The following is a 20,880-nucleotide window of genomic DNA, read 5'->3' on the forward strand; positions in this document are numbered from 1 at the left end:
CACCTGCGCGCCAGGAGAGGTACTTGACCTGCTTTTAATTACATTTGGCAGTCCACGCGGCACCCCTTTACATTGACCTGCTCCCTGCTGACGAGAGGCAACTACCTCGAAACACGTGTCCAGGGATGGCTAACGCATACACATACTGTTCTATTTACATTTTGTGGCATAGGCGTACCCGCCGTCGCCACTACATTTTCCACAGTCCTTTGGGGCAACTTGCTGGTGTGACGAGCGGTGTGCGACCTACTTTTCCTCAATTTAAACGGCTTCCTTAAGCTAACGGGCTGACGAGCCTTGAGTCTGCACCTGCGCGCCAGGAGAGGTACTTGACCTGCTTTTAATTACATTTGGCAGTCCACGCGGCACCCCTTTACATTGACCTGCTCCCTGCTGACGAGAGGCAACTACCTCGAAACACGTGTCCAGGGATGGCTAACGCATACACATACTGTTCTATTTACATTTTGTGGCATAGGCGTACCCGCCGTCGCCACTACATTTTCCACAGTCCTTTGGGGCAACTTGCTGGTGTGACGAGCGGTGTGCGACCTACTTTTCCTCAATTTAAACGGCTTCCTTAAGCTAACGGGCTGACGAGCCTTGAGTCTGCACCTGCGCGCCAGGAGAGGTACTTGACCTGCTTTTAATTACATTTGGCAGTCCACGCGGCACCCCTTTACATTGACCTGCTCCCTGCTGACGAGAGGCAACTACCTCGAAACACGTGTCCAGGGATGGCTAACGCATACACATACTGTTCTATTTACATTTTGTGGCATAGGCGTACCCGCCGTCGCCACTACATTTTCCACAGTCCTTTGGGGCAACTTGCTGGTGTGACGAGCGGTGTGCGACCTACTTTTCCTCAATTTAAACGGCTTCCTTAAGCTAACGGGCTGACGAGCCTTGAGTCTGCACCTGCGCGCCAGGAGAGGTACTTGACCTGCTTTTAATTACATTTGGCAGTCCACGCGGCACCCCTTTACATTGACCTGCTCCCTGCTGACGAGAGGCAACTACCTCGAAACACGTGTCCAGGGATGGCTAACGCATACACATACTGTTCTATTTACATTTTGTGGCATAGGCGTACCCGCCGTCGCCACTACATTTTCCACAGTCCTTTGGGGCAACTTGCTGGTGTGACGAGCGGTGTGCGACCTACTTTTCCTCAACTGGAAACAGTAGACTGGTGCCTGAAGAACCAGTTCATGCAACTGGAAACAGCAGACTGGTGCCTGAAGAACCAGTCCATGCAACTGGAAACCGCAGACTGGTGCCTGAAGAACCGGTCCATGCCACTGGAAACATCAGACTGGTGCCTGAAGAACCAGTTCATGCAACTGGAAACAGCAGAGTGGTGCCTGAAGAACCAGTCCATGCAACTGGAAACATCAGACTGGTGCCTGAAGAACCAGTCCATGCAACTGCAAACAGCAGACTGGTGTCTGAAGAACCAGTCCATGCAACTGGAAACAGCAGAGTGGTGCCTGAAGAACCAGTCCTCAAGAGCTGGTCATTTATTCATAAACTGTATTTTAACCAATAACATGTTCTACTACATATGAGTGGGTTTGAAGAAAAATACTTCTCAAAAACAGTTCCTATTGAACAAAATCCCTCGGAGCATTGACTTGCCTCAGCGCCAAAAACAATGTTAAAAGCCTTCAATTTATTTTTGGATAACTCCAGAGCCCTACGCCAGGATCCCTTGATTTTTCGTCATTTTGAATCTTGCATAGTGTTCTTTTAAAACGGACTATTTTGTGTCTTACTTCGTAACATTAATGTTGTTATGGTGTTGCTGTTCACGTACACATGACATTTTCTCCGAGGGAGTCCTTGATGCTTGTGCTAAGCTATCGAGGCCAATATAAGCGTTTCTGCACATAAACTTGTTTACATAATAGACATTTGATTGTTTGGACTTTGTAGGTCAGCCACAGCTTACTTAAATACTATGGCCTCCTAACCAAAGTTCAACAATTTGGTGTTCTACAGAAGGTAATCTGCAAAATAAACAAACACATGTTGATACTTTCAAAAGAACAGACCCAAAAGTGTCCTTGTCTAGCCTCGGCCAAGAAGCACTTTTGCGTAACTTGACCCAATGATCCTTACCTGCCTCAGGCCTCTCTTTCTCCCTAATGGCTGCTGAAGAAGGTTCTGCTGACCGGGTTCGCTCTGAACACTTGCTACCCTGTAAAAGGGGAAAAGGCATTAACATAACAGCAGCAGCACGAAGAACTCCTGAACAGGACGATGAAGGAAGGTGGAATGGCCCTTAGATCAGTATTCACAATTTGAATGTATACAGAACACGAGACAAAGAGGCCCTGAACTCACTTTACAATCAAAGCACTATGGAGACAAACTTTGCATGCAGCCACATCTGGTGTGAAACGACTTCAGTGCTGGTTCAACATGTCACACGCTTATAAAGAGAGGGAGGGTGAGAAGAACAGTAATACAAGAAAAAGGGAACACTACCTACCTGGTGACTCTGGAATATTTAATACACAGACACCTTCATGTTATAAGCCTCTTGCACGCCCCTAGAGCTGGTAAAAAGATTGATATACAACTTCCAATAATCTGAGCCTCACAAACCCCTACAAAACCTCGTCGTTCTTTGTCTTTTTCACAGTTCTTAAGAATGAGTCAACATCCGAGAGCCAGTAAATCAATTGCCCCTCACAAGAAATAAAAAGCAGGTTGCTCCATTAAAAAAAAAAAAAAAAAACAGTCATCCTATTTTCGTATGTGTACGTGCAAAAGGAGCCAAGCATTTTTTTTTTAAAAATTCTATATGATAGCCACACAGCTAACAGCATATAGCAGGGCTAAGTTTGGGTTTTGCTTTCAGTAAAATTGTTTGTCATCTATGTAATTCCATTTGCTTGTAGGGAACGCCTGTAAGAGGTCAAGGTGTCTCCCTTCTATTATTGGTAGGAGGCACTGCCAGGCATGTGCTGAGCATTTGAGGCATAATGTGGTGCACAAGATTCAGTGGTGAGTGGTCTTGCCAGCATGCTCAAAATACTGTGGCACAAGCATCTGACACCTTCCTTGCTCCGTGTTTCCGTGTGGCCCAAGGAGGCTTCCTTACCAGTAGAAAAAGAACGATTGATGGACAGAATGCAGAACAATGTCATACATTCACCCCAGTACAGAGATCTGGGCCTAAATCCATCGTTTTTCTGCTCACCATGCCATTCCAGTTTGGACTCAGCCATATGTAAATCAGTCTTGACCCTGTGCCCAATGGGAACAGTCCAGCCCGAAACGCCAGGCCAGGTCCTCCATGTACTGGAAACAAGCATCCTAGGACACTGAACTGGGGTGGCGAAGTGAGCTAAAGAATGATGATATATTCAACCCAGATCTGTGACTGGAGGTGAGAGTCTGAAAAGTTTCAGCACTCCGTCCATCATCTCCTTGTGTTTGCTTTGTTCGCCCTAAGTTGGCAGGGTATGCCCAGACATGGATCCCTTGCTCACTTTGTCTCTGTATTCAAGCTAGGCTGGCTGATGAGGGGTGCTACCCCGAAACCGGTCCCAGGATACTTGTTTCAGGTCCAGGGAAGACATGGCTTGGCAGTGGGCTGGACTGTTCCCAAGAGGCACAGGGTCAAGACTGATTTGCATATAGCTGTGTCTGAACTGGGGTGGCGAAGTGAGCTAAAGGATGATGATGGTTTCAACCCAGATATGTGACTGGGGGTGAGTGTCTGAAAAGTTTCAGCACTCCGTCCATCATCTCCTTGTGTTTGCCTCCTTACCAGTGGAGCTGCAACTGTGCCGTGGCAGTACATTATAGTTTGAATTTAACTCTCTGCACCTTCCACCAATTTATATAGATATGTTTAAATTCATTACAGGCACTATAAAAAGATTGGGATATTGTTGGGTGAGATGGCTGTGAGGTATGAGGTTTTCCCAATCTGTTTAAGAAATCTACTTTATGTTGCTGTTTGTTTTGCTTTGCTTGTAGAGACTACAGGCAGGGAGAAGATAATTTGTACGGATGGGACCCCCATCTAATAGATATAAAGAATGACTTCTGTTGTAAAAAGACATTATGATATTGGGTGTCTATTTTAAAGCAGTGGCCTTTAACCTGTGGGGAGTGATCCGTGGGAGGGTGTGACTGGATGTAAATGGAGGTGACTAGGGTTGAGTGGGGGGCTCTAGGTTCTGGCAAATAAGTGCTTTGCCTCGCCCTGAAGAATGCAGAAAACAGCATACTAAAGAACAGTGTAAGAAAAACACTGAAAGAATAAAAGAGCGGATGCCAAATTCTCTGTTATTTTCTGTCAGTAACATCTTTTGTCACCATGTCCTGGCTAAGAGTTCGTGTTAAAGGAGAGCCGCCAAACTAACAGTAAGGCTTAATCCGCTCAATTATAGGAAAAGATCATTAAGTGGACATTTTTAGGGTGAAATGCCAATGGCATCTCGGCAGTCACGTACTAGAGTGAGCTTTTAAAAGGGATAACTGAAAATAACTTCAGTGTTCAAAATGCCGAGATCGGCTCAAGGTGTTACATATGACATGTGACAAGTTGCCAGTTGGGTATGATAATGTGAAAAATACAAGAATGAACAATACATGTCAACATTTCTCAATAGGCACTGTCTTGCTCTTTTGCTTGCAATATATTTTATCACCCTCAAGGCATATATTGAAAGATTGAAGTAACAGTGAGCATTGCTTTTGAACTTGTTTAAAATACCCCTGTGCCTGCGAATTAAATGTTTGGCTTTCTTGCTTTGTTTAGCCATGCACATGTTTAGAGTGGCGGATAGCAAAGCACTACAGCATCTAAGTCTTGTCTTACATTTAAGTCACACTGAAATCGTTTACATTGCCAGCAGTATTTACCATTTTATGGAATATATAAATGTGAGAAAATGTGTTTGCCGTTTTTATGGGGCCCAATGAAGCTATTTTATATGTGACGGGGGAAGCATTAAAAAGCGTCAAGACTATTGATGTAAACGCATTTTCTTTAACATGTAGCGTCATATTTACAAGAGTTTATCACCACAGGACCGTCACTTTTTAGGATGTTCCTGTGGCGATAAACCCTTTGTCTTATTTACAAGGCGGCGTTATGCCAATTAACGTGGCTTAACGCCGCCATCTGACTACGGCCCCCTTTCACGCACCACTTAGCGTGAAAGAGGTGGGCAATGGGTGTTGTAGTGGGCGTTCCGCTGCAACACACATTGCTTTTTGATGCTGCCCCTTATTTACAAGGGTGAGGTAAATATGGGGCAGCGAAAAAATTAAGACCAAATAAACCTGGTCTTAAAATGGCGAAGAGGAAAAAATTATTGTTTCCTCGTGTTTGCTGTTTCTATGTGCACTGCATTGTGCAACACACAGAAACAGCAAAGCACCATGAATGATTGTTTATGTGCAGGAAGGTGTCCCTTCCTGCACATAAACAATCAGTAAAAAAATTACGATTTGAAACTTCTATGTGTACTGCACAATGCAGCACACATAAGAGTTACAAATCACCATTCGTGATTGTTTATGTGCAGGAAGGGACACCTTCCTGCACATAAACAATCATTCCCTCACACTTGTACTATGGACTATGGTGCAAGGGTGCCTGAATTGGGACTAGGCAGCTGAATTTATCGCCAGCGCTAGGGAAACCGAAGGGGTGCGCCGTATCATTGTAAATATGGCGCATCCTTGCGTTATCAGAATGGCGGAGTGCGGCGTTAGCAATTATGAATTAACGCCATGCTACGCAATTCTCATGTAATATGCCCCGTAGTAGTTCTTTTATAAGTCGCATACATAGAATTTCAAATACTTTATAAAACAAAATTTGTAGTAAACAATATTTTTAATTTTGGTATTTGGGGTTTTAAATAATTTAATACAAATGCAATTAGAAATAAAATTAAAGAGAACATTCTAAATACATATTATGGGGCATACGTACAAGGAAGTGGTGGAGTGAGGCGTTAGCCAACATGGCTTAACGCCTCACTCCACCACTTCAGAAATGCAAGGCTGCACCTTGCGTTGCCCCCTGTGCTGGCGCTATATTTAGCAATGTAGCGCCGACGCAGGCACCCTTACACTATAGTGCAAGGGTGTCTGCGTGCAGGGAAAGATTGTTTATGTACAAGAAGGTGGCCGTTCCTGCACATAAACAATCTTGAAATGCCATTTTGTCACAAGTTACAAAATGTCATTCTTTTTTTTAGGATTGTTTATGTGCAGGAAGGGCCACCTTCCTGAACATGAACAATCCAAGGCATTTTGCTTTTTCCATGTGTGCTGCACAAGGCAGCACACATGAAATAAGCAAATAGGAGGAGAAATAAAGCATTTCTCCTCGTTTTGCCAAGTTATGACCAGGTTTTCCCTTGTCTGAATTGTGGTGCTGCCTCCTATTTACGCTGCCCTTGTTAATAGGAGTCAGTGTCAAAATCAATGGGTGTTGCAGTGGAACGCCCACCGCAACACCCACTGCCCACCCCATTCACGCTAAGCGTGAAAGGGGGTCTTATTTACAAGGCAGCGTTAAGCCACGTTAGGTGGCTAAACGCTGCCTTGTAAATAAGGCAAAGCCCTTATCGCCACGGAAATGTCACAAAAAGTGACGTTCCCGTGGCAATAGGGGCTTGTACATATGCCCCTAAGTTTCGAAATGGTGTTGATGTCCTCACTGAATGTCTGTCCAGGCCTTAGCGGCCTTTCACAAGAGACAAGAGTGCAACGATTGGTAGTGATACTGAAGAAAGCTATTGCCAGACACACGCCCAACCTCTTAATATTGAAAGCCAAGTCAGCTGCACCAAGGACGTATTACTGGAGGGACATATGTTATTACAGAAGCATCAAATCCCTAAGTCTCAGCATGAGAATTCGGTATGTCCACATGGGTCTTCTCCAGTGCCTTTAGCTGAGCATCAAGGGATGCCATTTGGGATTACACAAAACAGGCTGCTCTCTCTTGCTCCGAATCAAAGTCTGTTGAGAAAAAATAATTGCTGACCCTCAAAAAGAAATGCTGTTGGGCCCCACCTGCAAACACTGGCTCAACTTAAGCACTGGTGGCGGTTATAGCTCATAAGAAGCTTTGAGTATTTGCAAGCAGTCAATTACAAATACTGAATATGCTGCCTATCCACCTCAGATACTTAATAAGACGCAATGAAGGGAAGATTGTAACAAATGATTGGAAGTGATGGGACACCAGCTTCAATAATGAAACAACTGCTTCATGTGTGTTATTGCAGTGGCTGGTTCTCCTGTTGCAGCATGACTCCAACTTGAAAATAGGTCCATGGAAGTCATAGCTGTTTCAAAAAGATCAGGTGATGCATATTCCCTTAAAGGTTGTCAAGATAGTCAGACCACAGCTGAGGGAGTTATTGAAGCGATCTAAAAAGTCATTTATGGCTTGGAGATCCTTGGAGAGAAGTCCACTTCTCAGTTTCTTAGTAGCCCTTTTGAGGACAGGCCAGATGTCTGTAGGTTTTATCTTCAACCTGTCCTGACTCTTTCAAGGAGATGGACCATGCCCCTACAGGATATTAGCCACCTTTCCACAGCTGGGAAACGTCCACGCCTGACCTCTGAGTGCCACAACTGGTCATAAATCAATCATATGGATTTTTGCCCACTTTAGCTAACAACATAGTGTATCTCGACGTTAATGCTGAGGTGCCCAACCACACAATAAGCACTAAGGAATGGACTCCAGAGCATCCTGTGGGGGAGTGTGGTATTTAAAGAAGCAACAATGAAATGTGGCGTGCACACTTTTTCAATCCTGTCACTAGTGTAAAAGCACACAGCCCAGTCATGGACCTCAAATGTGTGAACACATTTATCTTCTGTCAACCATGCATGATGGAAACCTATTGCTATGCCTATTTATTCGGTACTCCTGTTTATATATCCCGTTCATCCAGGGCACTATTGCTTTCTGCTCTTCATGGTGGACGAACTTCACTACCAGTTCATGATTTAACCTTCAGCCTACCTTCCATTCAAAGAGTTTTTATTCGAAGTATTGACCATATTTTTGGGATATTAAATGTCAAAAGAAAAGCCGAATTCTCATATTTAGATCAAGGGCTTCTTTCCTGGCTTCTTTGTTCTGGGCGTACTATCTTCAAATGGCAGATTTGTGCATGTCTCTAGTGGTGCTGTCAAGGCTAGTTCTTCATCTCCTCACCAGCTGCTTACAGTAATATTTGGGGTTTATCAGGTCTTCCATGAGCCGGCAGGCTTGAGTATTTTTTTCTTGCTTGCTAGTCTTTCTTCAGGGGAGAAGTGTGTGGCGCAGCCTGAGATCTAGTTGTTGAATGTAGATACGTCATTTTGTAGGTTGCCGAGGAGGACAGGCTGTTTGGATATGAGGGTGTGAGTCCAGTCCACCTATGCTATCTTGTTCCACCTGTGCCTGCAGTTGCTGGCTTTCTGGAGTGGGGTATGTTGGAAGTGTATAATGGAGTGATCCATCTATGTGAGCAGGGTGAGGTGGCTGAAGTTGACCTTGTTGCTTGCTGTGAAGACGAGATCGAGGGTGTGCCCTGCATTGTGGGTCAGGACTTAGAAGAGCTGTGTAAGCCCAATGTTGTCGAGGCTCTTGAGAAGGGCGTGGAGTCGGGGTACGTTGGGTCATTGAGATCAAGGTTGAAGTCACTGATCAGTAAGAAGTCATTGGCGATAGGGGCATGAAGTCACTGAGGAGGTTGCTGAAGGTGGTGGGTGGACGGTACGCAAGGGTGCCTGTGGTCATGGCGTGGCTGATGTGTATTTGGAAATGCATGTGTTCCATGAACACGGTGGGTTCGTCAGTGGAAGTGGTGCAGGTGATGGTCTCTCTGTGGATGATTGCGAGGCCTTCTCCAGGTTTGTGGTGCTGTCCTGGCGGGCGATCTTGTAACCTGGAGGGATGACCGCGGCGATGGTTGGGGTGGATGGCAGGTTGAGAAAGGTTTCTGTGAGAAAAAGGATGTCTGGGGAGTGTGTGTCAATCAGTGGTGTGTTTGCAGAGCTCTGGTGTTGAGGCGCAAAAATGTGATGCTTAGTGAGGCATTGCTTGGTGGGTGGAGTAAGAGTGCTGCTGCAAGAGAAGTGTCAGTGAGCGCATGAGAAAGGTCTTACATAGAATGAGGTGTGGTGGGGAAGCAGCTGTCGTGGCATCGTCCTGTGTTGAATGCTTGCAACTGGAAGGATGTGTAGCAGCAGAGGTTGGGCGGACCAGGGTCTGTGGCACCAGGTACAGTCCAGGCGTTGAATGGTGCATATGGCCATGCCTTTGGCGAGCCAGTGGCGCGCCCGCTAGGCGCGTCCACTTCGCAGTAGCACAGAGGCCACAATTAAGTAGGTCCTGGGAGGGAGAGGAGAGCAGAGGTAGGGATTGGAGGGGCAGGAAGCAGAAGGCAGGAGAAGGCATCGGGAAGACATAAGAGAAAAAGGTAAGGAGACGGGGGAGGTGGAAAAGCGCGAGAGGGGGAGGCAGGAGAGTCCCTGGAGAGAGGGGAGAAACAGTGGAGAAAAGAGGAGAAAACAGTCATGGGCACAAGAAGGCAAAGCAGCCCTAACGCGCACAAGAACGAGGCAAAGCACAACTGGGCACAAAAACGACGAGAAGCGAGAATGGCAGAGATTGTGAGATGATGGTTATAAAGGCCAAGAGTGAATGAGACAGATGGGCTGAAGGCAAAAGAGCAAAGAAGGAGGCACAAAAGGGGTGAGCACGAGTGGGCAACAGATGGGAAGCCAGAGAAAGAGTGAAAAGGTTGAGAGTGAGTGAGTCAGAAGCAGGCACAGGGAAGAGTGAGAAAAAGAGAGCAGTAAGACATAAGAGTAAAAGTAGCAGATGAGAGCAAAAAAGCTAAACTAACAGCAGTAAGAGAGGGATAGAGGTGGAGCGCAATGAGGAGGGACCTCGAGCAGGTGGCTGGGTCCAAAAAGGCCATAGAATGGTCGGGAGACCAGTTCAGGTAAGTGGGAGTTGGGGCCTAGGCACAGGAAAGAGATGGCCTCATTGATGGTTTCTGCCAACTTAACCATTGGCCTCATTCTCCTTCTGTTCTCACCTTTAATGGCCAGAGAAAGTGATTGGGATCAAGTGCAGCCCAAGAGATTCTAAATCCTCATTCAATAACAGGAAACTCTTATAGATTTGCATCTACCTTTGCTCTGCAGATTCAGGGGCAGGCAGCATGAGCGCATATTAACGAAATTGTAATGAGGAGCTATTTAAATCACTATAGGGGTATCAGGTGTCACTCACTGCCACTGCTGGCCAATAAGATGTATCCGTGGGACGTGTGAAAGCTAATATGTCTGATAGCAACTTATTTGCCTGGAAAGGAGAATAGGTATGGAAACATTCTAAGCATGATCATTTCCTCAGAAGATAATTCAGTGATTCTGGCCTCTCTAGTGGATGTCTTAACATCAGAGAACACTAAGCTCTTCCAGTGTTTTTCTCCAGGTCTTTATCTTCCTTAAATGTGGACAAGTTGTCTTACCATAGCGTGCCCATTCCACTGCTGGCTAGGATCTGGCGGAAGACTCCTTTGTGTCCCATGTTGGCTATGAATGTAATGATTTCTTTTGCTGCGTGATCTGGCACAGTGGATGAGTTGGGATAAGCATTAGCATTGATTCTTTATTTCATTCTGTTTCTTCCAACTCTCCAGCATCTTCCTCTCAAAGCCTGAAAGTTGAACTGCCAGGGATACTCTAAGGAACTCCAGGAATCTAGGCGCTCAATGACTTGACGGTGCATGTCCAAAATTTGTGGGCAGAAAAGAGGCCCAAGTGCAGAGTACCACTGTGTCTGGCAAGATCAGTCAGGTAAGGAGACTGTGATGACAGTGCCTACAGTTCACGCACTCTCCTGGCAGAGGTGATTGCCACCAAAAAGAAGTTTTGATAGTGAGCAACAGTAGAGTGCAGTTGTGCAGTGGCTCAAACGGTGCGCACATCAAGAAAGTAAGGACCAAATTAGGGTCCCATTGTGGCATAAGAAAAGGAGAAGGGGGAAACTAATGGGTTAACCCCTTCAAAAATCTCTGCACCAGAGGGGATTTAAAAAGTGGAGGCTGATCTGGCAGCCGGAGAAAAGCTGATAGGCCTGAACAGTAGCCCAGAGCCCAAAGCAGAGCCCTGCTAGGCCAAGGAAAGGATAAACAGAAGAACATCTGATAGGAGCGCAGATAAGGGATTAATAGACCTTTCTGCACAATATTTACAAAATCTGTTCCATTGGCAGGCATATACCGATTCCGTGGAGGGATCCCTTGTTGCCAATCTCCATGGAAGGAGGCGGAGAGTGGACAGGTTGGGGTGGAGAACCCTCCCCTGCTGTTGTGACAGAAGATCCTCCCGAAGGGGCAGACTGATCGGAGGATCGATGGTCATTGGCAGAAGCTCGGGATACCAGACTCTCCATGCCCAGTCCGGAGCCACAAGAACGACTTGTGCCCAGTCGCTCCTTATTTTTTTGAGCATTCCAGGCAGGAACGAAAATGTGTACAGAAGGCCTGAGCTCCACTCGCGTCAAAAAGCGTAGCAGAGCGAGAGTCAGCTTGTTAACTCTAACGCGCAAAACTGCTGACATTGTGCTTTCTCTTCCGAGGCGAACAGATCTAACCAAGGCTCTCCCCAACGCTGAAAGAGACCTAGCACCTTCTCCGGATGAAGACACCACTCGTGATCTGCAAAGGCACAGCCGGCTGAGTTTGTTCTCTCTGGCCTTCAGATAACCTGCCAAATATTGAACCACCAGGGAAATGCCCTGTTGTTCCAGCCAAGTCCAGAGACGCAGGGCCTCATGACAGAGTCCACGACCCCACCCCGCCCAGTTTGTTGCAGTACCATATGGCAGTAGTGTTGTCCGTGAACACCTGAACCAGACTTCCCTTCATTGATGGTAAAAAGGCTTTCAGTGGCAATCGGCTCGCCCTAAGCTCCAATAGGTTGATATGGAACCTAGCTTCCGCCGGAGACCAGAGTACTCTGATTTCCACCTACCCCATATGCCTGCCCCATCACAGAAGAGACGCATCCGTCACGACTGTGAGATCTGGGTGGGAAAGTGAGAGGGGTCTGCCTCTGACTAAAACGTGGTTAGTCAGCCACCACTGCAGGTCTTTCACAGTGCCCTCCGATATCTGAACAATGTCGGTGAGATTTCCCTGATGCTGCCCCAATTGGAACTTCAGGTACCACCGCAGAGCCCACATGTGCCATAAGGCATAGTCCACCAGCAGGATGCAGGAGGGCATGAGGCCCAACAGCCTCAGAGTCAGTCTCACTGAAATCCTGTATAAAGGCTGAAATATCAGTATCATGGACTGAATATCCTGCACTCGATGTTCGGGAGGATAGACCCCAAACTGCACAGTGTCCCGAACCGCTCTGATGAAAGGAAGCGTCTGAGGGGGAATCAAGGTTGTCTTTGAAACGTTGATAGTGAACCCCAGTGAATGCAGGACATTTGCCATAGTCTGGAGGTGGGAGACGACTGCTTGGGATGAGCATGTCTTCAACAACCAGTCGTCGAGATAGAGGAAGACTGGAACCCCTGATCTCCGCAGATGGGCTGCGACTTCCGCCATCACCTTGGTGAACACCCAATGGGCACTGGAGAGGCCGAAGGGGAGCATGGCAAACTGAAAGGGAATGTGGACCACAATAGTCCGCAGGTAGCAGGCGATGGGCAGGCAAAACGGGCATATGAAAATCGGCATCCTACAAGTCAAGCGCTACCATCCAGTCTCCCGAGTTCCGGGCAGACATTACCTGAGCTAGGGTGAGCATCTTGAACTTCTCCTTTTTGAGAAAGTAGTTGAGGGCTCTGAGGTCGAGGATAGGACGAAGGCCTCCGTCCTTCTTGCTAACAAGGAAATAGTGGGAGTAACAACTGCAGCCTATTTCTGGCCCGGGAACCCTCTCTATAGCTCCCTCGGCCAAGAGAGTTTTGACTTCCTCGCGGAGTAGGGCAAGGTGATCCTCCATCAGCCGATCGTAAACTGGAGGCATGAAGGGGTAGTCTCGAAAGGGAGGGAGTAGCCCTGGGAGGGAGTAGCCCCTTTGGACTAACTGCAACACCCACCTGTCTGAGTTTATGAACCGCCAGTGGTGGGGATGATGGCATATTCTGCCACCAACTGGAAGTGAATGATCCTGGGGGATCAGACTAGGAGGGTTTTGTGGCGGAGGAGGGGATCGTGGCTTGGCTCGACTTCTGGCATCCAGACCCCTGGAGAGGTTGCTGAACTTGCGGGCCCTCTGGCTGGAATAGGGTTAACATGATTAGTAGCCTCTTTTGTAGCTACAAAAGGAGCAAAAACAGACACAGGCTGAGATGTTGTAGTGAGGCCCAAGGACTTGGCCGTAGCCCACGAGTCCTTGAAACGATCAAGTGCTGCATCTGCTTTGTCTACAAAGAGACAGGAGCCATCAAAGGGCATGTCCATGAGATTAGCATGGACATCCCCTGAAAAATCAGACTTCCTCAGCTAGGCGTTGCGACGTACGGCCACCATCATGGAAATCGCTCTCCCCAGCGAGTCTGTCGTGCTCAACCCCTATATGATCTGTAGTTTGGATCTGTTCAGATCAGTTTCACACCTTAATAATAATTTTGCACCGGGAAGTGATCATGCAATCCTTCAATTAGCTACAGAGTGGGAAAACACAACTAACATCCTCAAGCAACATCATGTATCTCCAAAGTACTGTCTTGATGAACCAGGTCCAAGGACGGATACTTTGGAACTCAAGGACACTCAATAAAATAATTAATGCAATTGAGATGGCTCACCCATTACAAATAACATACTCTATAAACCCGATAACAAACTTTGAAGTAGTCATCAAAAACCTGGTACAATTTCTGCAAGAAAATCTAATAAAGCGGGGCCCAAAAGCGAAACAAAATAAAAGACGGATCTACACTAACTCTATGGAATTAAATAAATTAATAAGGTCATAATTCCTCCAATATTCCACCTCAAAACAACTAGAAATTACCAACCTGAAAAAACAGCGCAGGAAAGAAAAGGAAAAAAATCGTAAAGAAACACAGGATAATAACTGGCTCGACATCCAGACAGCAGCAAAACAGAATAACCAATGTGCATATTGGAACATAATTGCCAAAGAAACAGGCACCAAAAAATCATTACAAGCTATCCCAGTACCCCTTTCAGAATGGGAAACATATTTATCCAATTTATATAAATTAAACAAAAGTCCTGAATTACGAACGGATCTGAAAGTAATCCAGGAATAAATACTTTAGTTAATGGAGTCCCATCTTCCTCTCTAATTGAGTTATACATAAAAAAGGCAAAAACGTCGGGAGCAACGGGACCGGACCAAATTCCAATTAAGGTCCTCCAAACCAATCCCAAAGAATGGAGTAACTTCCTTGCCCCCCTCTTTCACCACATCTTTGATACAGAGGAAATTCCAAAATCTTGGAAGGGGAGCATAGTAATCCCAATACATAAGAAGGGTTCTAGGTTACTACCTGGCAATTACAGGCAGATAGCTCTCCTGGATGCAGCAGGAAAGATTTTTGCAGCAGCAGTACTAGACCATCTTAAAGACGGAGCATTTTCATCAGGTCTAGTTCCTTTATATCAAGCTGGGTTTAGACCAAAACACTCGGTCACTGACATTGCAGTGCTGCAAACAATAATTGACAAATATGTAACCCTAAAATATCAGGTAGTGTAAGCTGCTTTAGTCGATTTCACGACCACATTCGACAGGGTGGATAGAGGAACGCTCTGGAGAAAACTTTGTAAAATGAGTATCCCGTATAACCTACTCCAAGTAATAATATTACTATACTTCGGAACCTGATGTCAAGTCCAAATGGGGAGGGAGAAGGGTCTCACAAACCCAATACCTACACCAAATAGCCTCAGACAAGATTGCCTTCTCGCTCCCTTACTGTTTTCTTTATACCTTAGCAATCTGCTCGAAAGCTTCAAACAAGTCTGCAATTTTCCACCTAAAATTGCATGTCATAAAATCCACACCATGATGTATGCAGATGATGTAGTCATTTTAGATTTAACACCATTTGGCCTGCAAAGGAATCTGCAAGCACTCTATGACTACACTGAAGAAAACTATTTTATACCGAACACTGCAAAAACAAAAATAGTGAAATTATCGTGACGGAAACGGTAAGCCAACTACAAATGGACTCTAGGGGGTAAACTGATGGAAGTGGCAAGCGAATACACCAACTTAGTGAGAATCTTTTCTAAATCACTGCAATACTTGCCTCACATACAGAATCTGAATCGGAAAGTCGACGTCCATGTGGGCGCACTCTTTAGATTTTATGCATCGACCAGTCAAAGGCATTTTTCCTCTCTTCTTCAGGTGTATAGTGCTAAGATTCCGCCAGTGCTATCATAGACTCTCGAATACATACCACTAAGTCAATGGAAATATCTGGACTTAAAAGAAGGGAAAGTCATCAGGAAACTTACAAAGATGTCTTAAGCAGTTCCGGCACAAGCTCTCTGCCTCAAACTTTCACTAGTTAGCACTTACGCTAGAGGAATTAGCAATATTATTAGATGGGCATATAACCTCATCCATGCGGAACAAGGAACGCAATGATCCCTATTAAAAATAGAGACATTTGAACATGGTTAGTTGAAATATGTATTTTGTAGGAATGTCTCAATTGCTTTTAAAATATCTAATGTTAACATTAATATGTTGCAATCTTGGACTCCTGCCCAATTGAAACATCTGACACCAAGGTTAAGCTTTGAACTTGACACTCAGCATTGCTCCAAATAGCGAGCGAGGGATTAGCGAGCACTCGGGCAGTGTGTCACCCTACTGCTCAATTACTGCGCTAGAGGATAACAGACAGCCGTTTTTAAGCGAACAAAATCTTTTTTAAAAATTGAATTGTGTTTATTTGTAATACTGTGTTTAAATTTATAATCTTGCAGTCAGCACATTTGGGGCTTACCCACTTTGTCGCCAGCATACTCGCGCTCGATACCTGCCGAATCAGGGCAAGGCACCGAGCACCAGGGATTTAGTGGCGGCCATCTTAGGGCGGGACAGAGCGGTGAGAGCGCTCTAGGCTCAGGGATAAAAGGAAACAGCCTTTCTCCGCGATAGCGGACGCGTTTTTAGCGGAGGCGCCTCGTCTTCGCCGGAGTCCAGCCAGAGTCAGCCCGTCTGTGCCCGTCCGGGCCAGGCCGGGACTTAGGGCGCATTACTCTGCTCCTACACTATACGGTATGCTAACAGGTGCTGCACTTAGGGCGTTACGCCCCATTAACCATGATAAATGCATAACCCTGAACCCGTTATTAGCTGGCTTACAAACATGCCCTGAATGTACTCTTTCCTTGACTAACTTTCAGCCCTATTGTGAAACCCCACAGAGTACGGTTATCAAACCTCGCCAGCAGGGAGAGAGTTCTAACAATTTTATATTCTACTTGGTTAACTGTCGTTCACTACCTCAACACAAACTAGACATTTTTCATCTTTTAATGGAAAAAAAGCCTACCGCCATATTTTTAACCGAGACTTGGCTTCATGAAGGATCAGGTCCAGATGTCGCCACTGCCCTCCCCCCGAGCTATGCTATTGTAAGGAGGGACCGGGTAGGTCAAACAGGAGGGGGCATTGCCATTATTTACAGTAGAGATTTTGTGTGCAACTTTGAACCTGCAGACATTCCTAACTGCGAAGCGGCATTATTTAAAATTACTCTCAGTCCCAATTTTACCTTCTCTGGCGTACTGGTCTATCGACCGCCAGTAAATAATCCCTCCTGGTCAGATAATTTGGTAAATTTTATCCTACCCCAATACCTAAATGCTCAAAACTGTACGGTACTTGGAGATCTAAATCTTCATTTAGAAAATGACACCAATAAGACCTGCAAAAACTTTATAGACGACTTTATGGTTTTAGATATGACTTTACGTAATAGGGGTCCTACGCATAAAGCTGGACATTTGTTAGACCCTATCATATCAAACATGAAAGAACTCTCATGGCTTAACACTACTCCCGTTCTCTGGTCAGATCATTTTCTTTTACGTTTCGCTATCTCACTTAAACCTACAAAATGCCCTGTTATGACTCATCCAGAATCTTTTAGGAGAAATTGGAAATCTCAAAATTTGGAGGATCTCAATAACGCGTTGAGGAAAGATCACCCATGTTTAGATGGAGATATGGAAAGTATAGCAGAAGCTACACAAATATGGCTAAATGGTGCAGCGGATTCTTGCCTGCCCTTATCCCGCTGCAAAGGAAAAATACATCGCCCTCCTGCCCCCTGGTACACAGAAGCTCTTAAGAAAGAAAAATCCACATGTAAGACTCTGGAGAGGCAGTGGCGTAAAAACTATGAACTCCATCAAAAAGAAGTCTACCGAAAGGCCAAAAATAGCTATCATTCAGCATGCATGAAAGCTAAAGCATGCTATGTTACTACCAGCATTAACATGGCCGTAAATAAATCCCAGACTCTCTTCAATACCGTAAGAGAGCTGGCTGGTGAAAATTCAAGAGCGGAACCTACCCCTCTTAATACCCAACAGTGTCAGGACCTGGCTTCGTTTTTTACTGATAAAATTGAGAACATTGTCTCTAACATCAAAAGGGACAGCATGACCACGCATAAACAATATAACATCCCTCAAGTTTTCAGAGGAAATTGTCATCTTGGGGCCTGGCCTCCTATTAATCTGGATATACTGAAGGAACTATTAAAATTGATCAAATCGGGTTCTCCACGTGACACCATCCCTATCAGTATTTTAAGTAAATTAGAGGACTCTGCTATGATCTCCATAGCTGAGATATTGAACGCCTCCATTGAGCAGGCCACAGTTCCTGCTCTATGGAAACATGCTATGGTCAGTCCTCTACTTAAAAAGCCGGCCGCAGACCCTATGATATTGGCCAATTACCGCCCTATTTCATTACTGCCTGCCTTCTCAAAAATTCTTGAGAGGCACATCCACAAAGCACTCTCATTCTATGTGGAAAATAACGAGCTTTTTCACTCGTCCCAATCTGGATTTAGGAGTGGTTATTCCACCGAGACGGCCCTACTTGGGGTCACAGAAAAAATCAGGGAGCTCATGGATGACGGCCAAACGGTAGCATTGGTCTTGTTGGACTTAAGTGCGGCCTTCGACACCATCTCTCACTCCATACTGCTTGACAGGTTGGGGGAGAATGGTGTCGAAGGCAAGGCACTGGAGTGGATTAGATCATACTTATCCCTCCGCACTTTCCAGATCTCCTCCTCGGAGGCATGCTCTGAGATATTCCACTCTCCTCATGGTGTGCCACAGGGATCGATCCTGAGTCCTTTGTTTTTTAATTTGTACCTACGTCCATTAGCCAACCTTGCAGAAAATTTTGGTCTTACTTTAATGACTTATGCAGATGACTCTCAAATTCTGTTCTCACTTTCTAAATCTGACTCATCTGCTCCATCTGCATTGAAAATAGGCCTTCAGGAAATATTTAATTGGATGTCAGCTAACCAACTTAAATTAAATGGGGAGAAAACAGAGGTCCTCCTCTTAGGAAACAGTAAAGATCTCTGGAGTGATCCCCATTGGCCATCATCATTTGGTAAACTTCCACCTCCAGCCTCTCAGGTTAGAAACCTTGGGGTCATCAAAGACGATAGTTTATCTATGACTCAGCAAGCCAACAGAGTGGCAGGCACATGTTTTGCCATTCTTAAATGGCTTCGCAAAATTGCCTGGATGTTATCTCCTACCACCCAGAAGACCGTAGTCAATGCCTTAGTGACATCTCGGCTTGATTACGGAAACATCTTGTATCTGGGCTCAAACAAAGCGGTAATAAGACGTCTGCAATTGGTGCAAAACGCTGCTGCCAGACTGCTTTGCAGAATCCCTAGATCCGTTAGGATCACCAAACATCTTAGGGACCTGCATTGGCTCAGGGTCGAAAACCGGATCCGCTTCAAAACCCTGACCTACCTATTTAAAATCAAAGCTGGTACTGCCCCTAAATATCTACAGGACCTTGTTAAACCCTACCTCCCCAATCGCAGCCTCCGTTCTGGTACTGCTGCGAAGTTTGTGGTACCAAGGTTCAAACGGGCTAGAATAGGCGGAAGATCATTTTCCTATTTGGGCCCAACTCTGTGGAACACTTTACCCATTCATATATGCAAGGAGGAAAACTTCATGACTTTTAGAAAAAGTGTAAAAACCTGGTTGTTCGACAAATAAGTGCTTTAATTGTTTTCTATCCAGTTGGTTTGTGCGATTCGCTGGTCCGGCGCCGGGAAACCCTTTGTGGGTAGCTGTGCGCCTTACAAGTGTTATAAAATAAATAAATAAATAAAATAAATAAAATAGACACTATATAAAAATCATGCTGAAACAATTGTATATAGGAAAATACAGCAGTATATCTTTTTCAACCCAAAGCACGGTGTCGGGCGATCAATTATATTACTCCGGCTTGGGATACTCCCCTTAAAATCTTTTACTTACAACTTGCTCCCAAAAGAAGAAACTAGCACTTACTGTAACCTATGTAATGGCGGGGAGCAAGATCTGGAACGCATGTTATTTGTGTGCCCAAACGTAATAGTTGTAGATGCAAGAAAAAGGTTTATACAACCCATTCGCAGAAAATGTAAAATTAATTCTGTTCAGACCTTGATTTTGCTTTGTAAGGTACCGCCAAATGATTTTGAATGCTACAATTTATTCACATTTTTAAAATCTTTTTTAACTTTGTACTAGATTGACAACTTTTATCATCTTTTTGTTAAATTTTAAAGGTCAATTTTATGTAATAAATATTTGTTGTTCTCAGCTGAGAAATAAATCAAATAAACTTAACCTTGACTTGACACCATAAGCAAAGGCATCCCTTTGGTACCATTTCATCCTTTGTGAATATTAAAAAAGGAGACCACTACTACAGGACCTCCGCAATGCAGTTTCTCGTATAACGGAGGCAGAAACCCGCATATCCGGGGTGGAAGACGATGTCGGGGTCCTCAAACAGAAGGTAGCGGGCTTGGAGAGTATTCAGAAGGGCCTGGCGCTCTGGGTCGAGGATGCGGAGGGACGGGCCCGGAGGAACAATCTGCGCTTTGTGGGCTTTCCGGAGGAGTGTGAGGATGGAGGGATGGAGCGATTCCTTACACAGTGGCTGGAGAGTTGGATCCCTGCTGAGGCGCTCTCTCGTTGCTTTGTCGTGGAGCAGGCCCATAGAGCGCTCCTGCAGAAGCCCCCGGTGGGTGCTCGTCCACGCCCAGTGATTGCTAGACTCTTGAACTATCTTGACCGCGACACGGTGCTGAAGCTGGCCCGCACCAAGGAACCTTTGCTATATAACAATCACCGTATCATGGTATTTCCAGACTACACCCGACTGGTTCAGCAACAACGCCAGTCGTTCATGGCTGCTAAGGCCAGGCTGAGAGAACTGAATCTTCCGTATGCTCTGCTTTTTCCTGCCCGCTTGCGAGTGGTTTTTAAGTCCCGCACGCACTTTTTTGACTCCCCGGAGGAGGTATTTAAGTGGACGGACGAAACTGTGAGGGTGCGGGTCCACTCCCCGCCTGGGCTGCATTCAGACTCGTCCCTAAGCGAGGGACCATCTAAGAACGCTAACGGCCGGCGCCGGAGAGGACATGGTCGTTCGCGATCCCGGAGGCGCTCCGCATCGCGGGGGGGCCTGGCTCGGGGAGAGGCAGCGGCCCGGTCTCCTCCTTCGGTCCCATGATGCGCGTCAGGAGTGGATCGCTGCGCCATCTCCTCCATCAGACTCTGTGACATGACTATTGACTACAATGGG

At 45.8% G+C, this 20,880-nt stretch overlaps 1 protein-coding gene across 1 annotated transcript in view; it reads right to left on the reverse strand.

Annotated features, from left to right (window-relative positions):
• The window catches only part of UNC80 (unc-80 subunit of NALCN channel complex), a 3,271,126-nt gene that overhangs the window by 198,354 nt on the left and 3,051,892 nt on the right, over positions 1–20,880 (reverse strand). Inside the window, exon 61 of the mRNA XM_085648598.1 lies at positions 2,125–2,203. Within this exon, the coding sequence (XP_085504724.1) occupies positions 2,125–2,203 (79 nt within the window). The remainder of the gene's footprint in view (positions 1–2,124; positions 2,204–20,880) is intronic.

Source organism: Triturus cristatus, chromosome 3_2, assembly GCF_964204655.1.
Source record: "Triturus cristatus chromosome 3_2, aTriCri1.1, whole genome shotgun sequence".
NCBI classification, from domain to species: domain Eukaryota; kingdom Metazoa; phylum Chordata; class Amphibia; order Caudata; family Salamandridae; genus Triturus; species Triturus cristatus.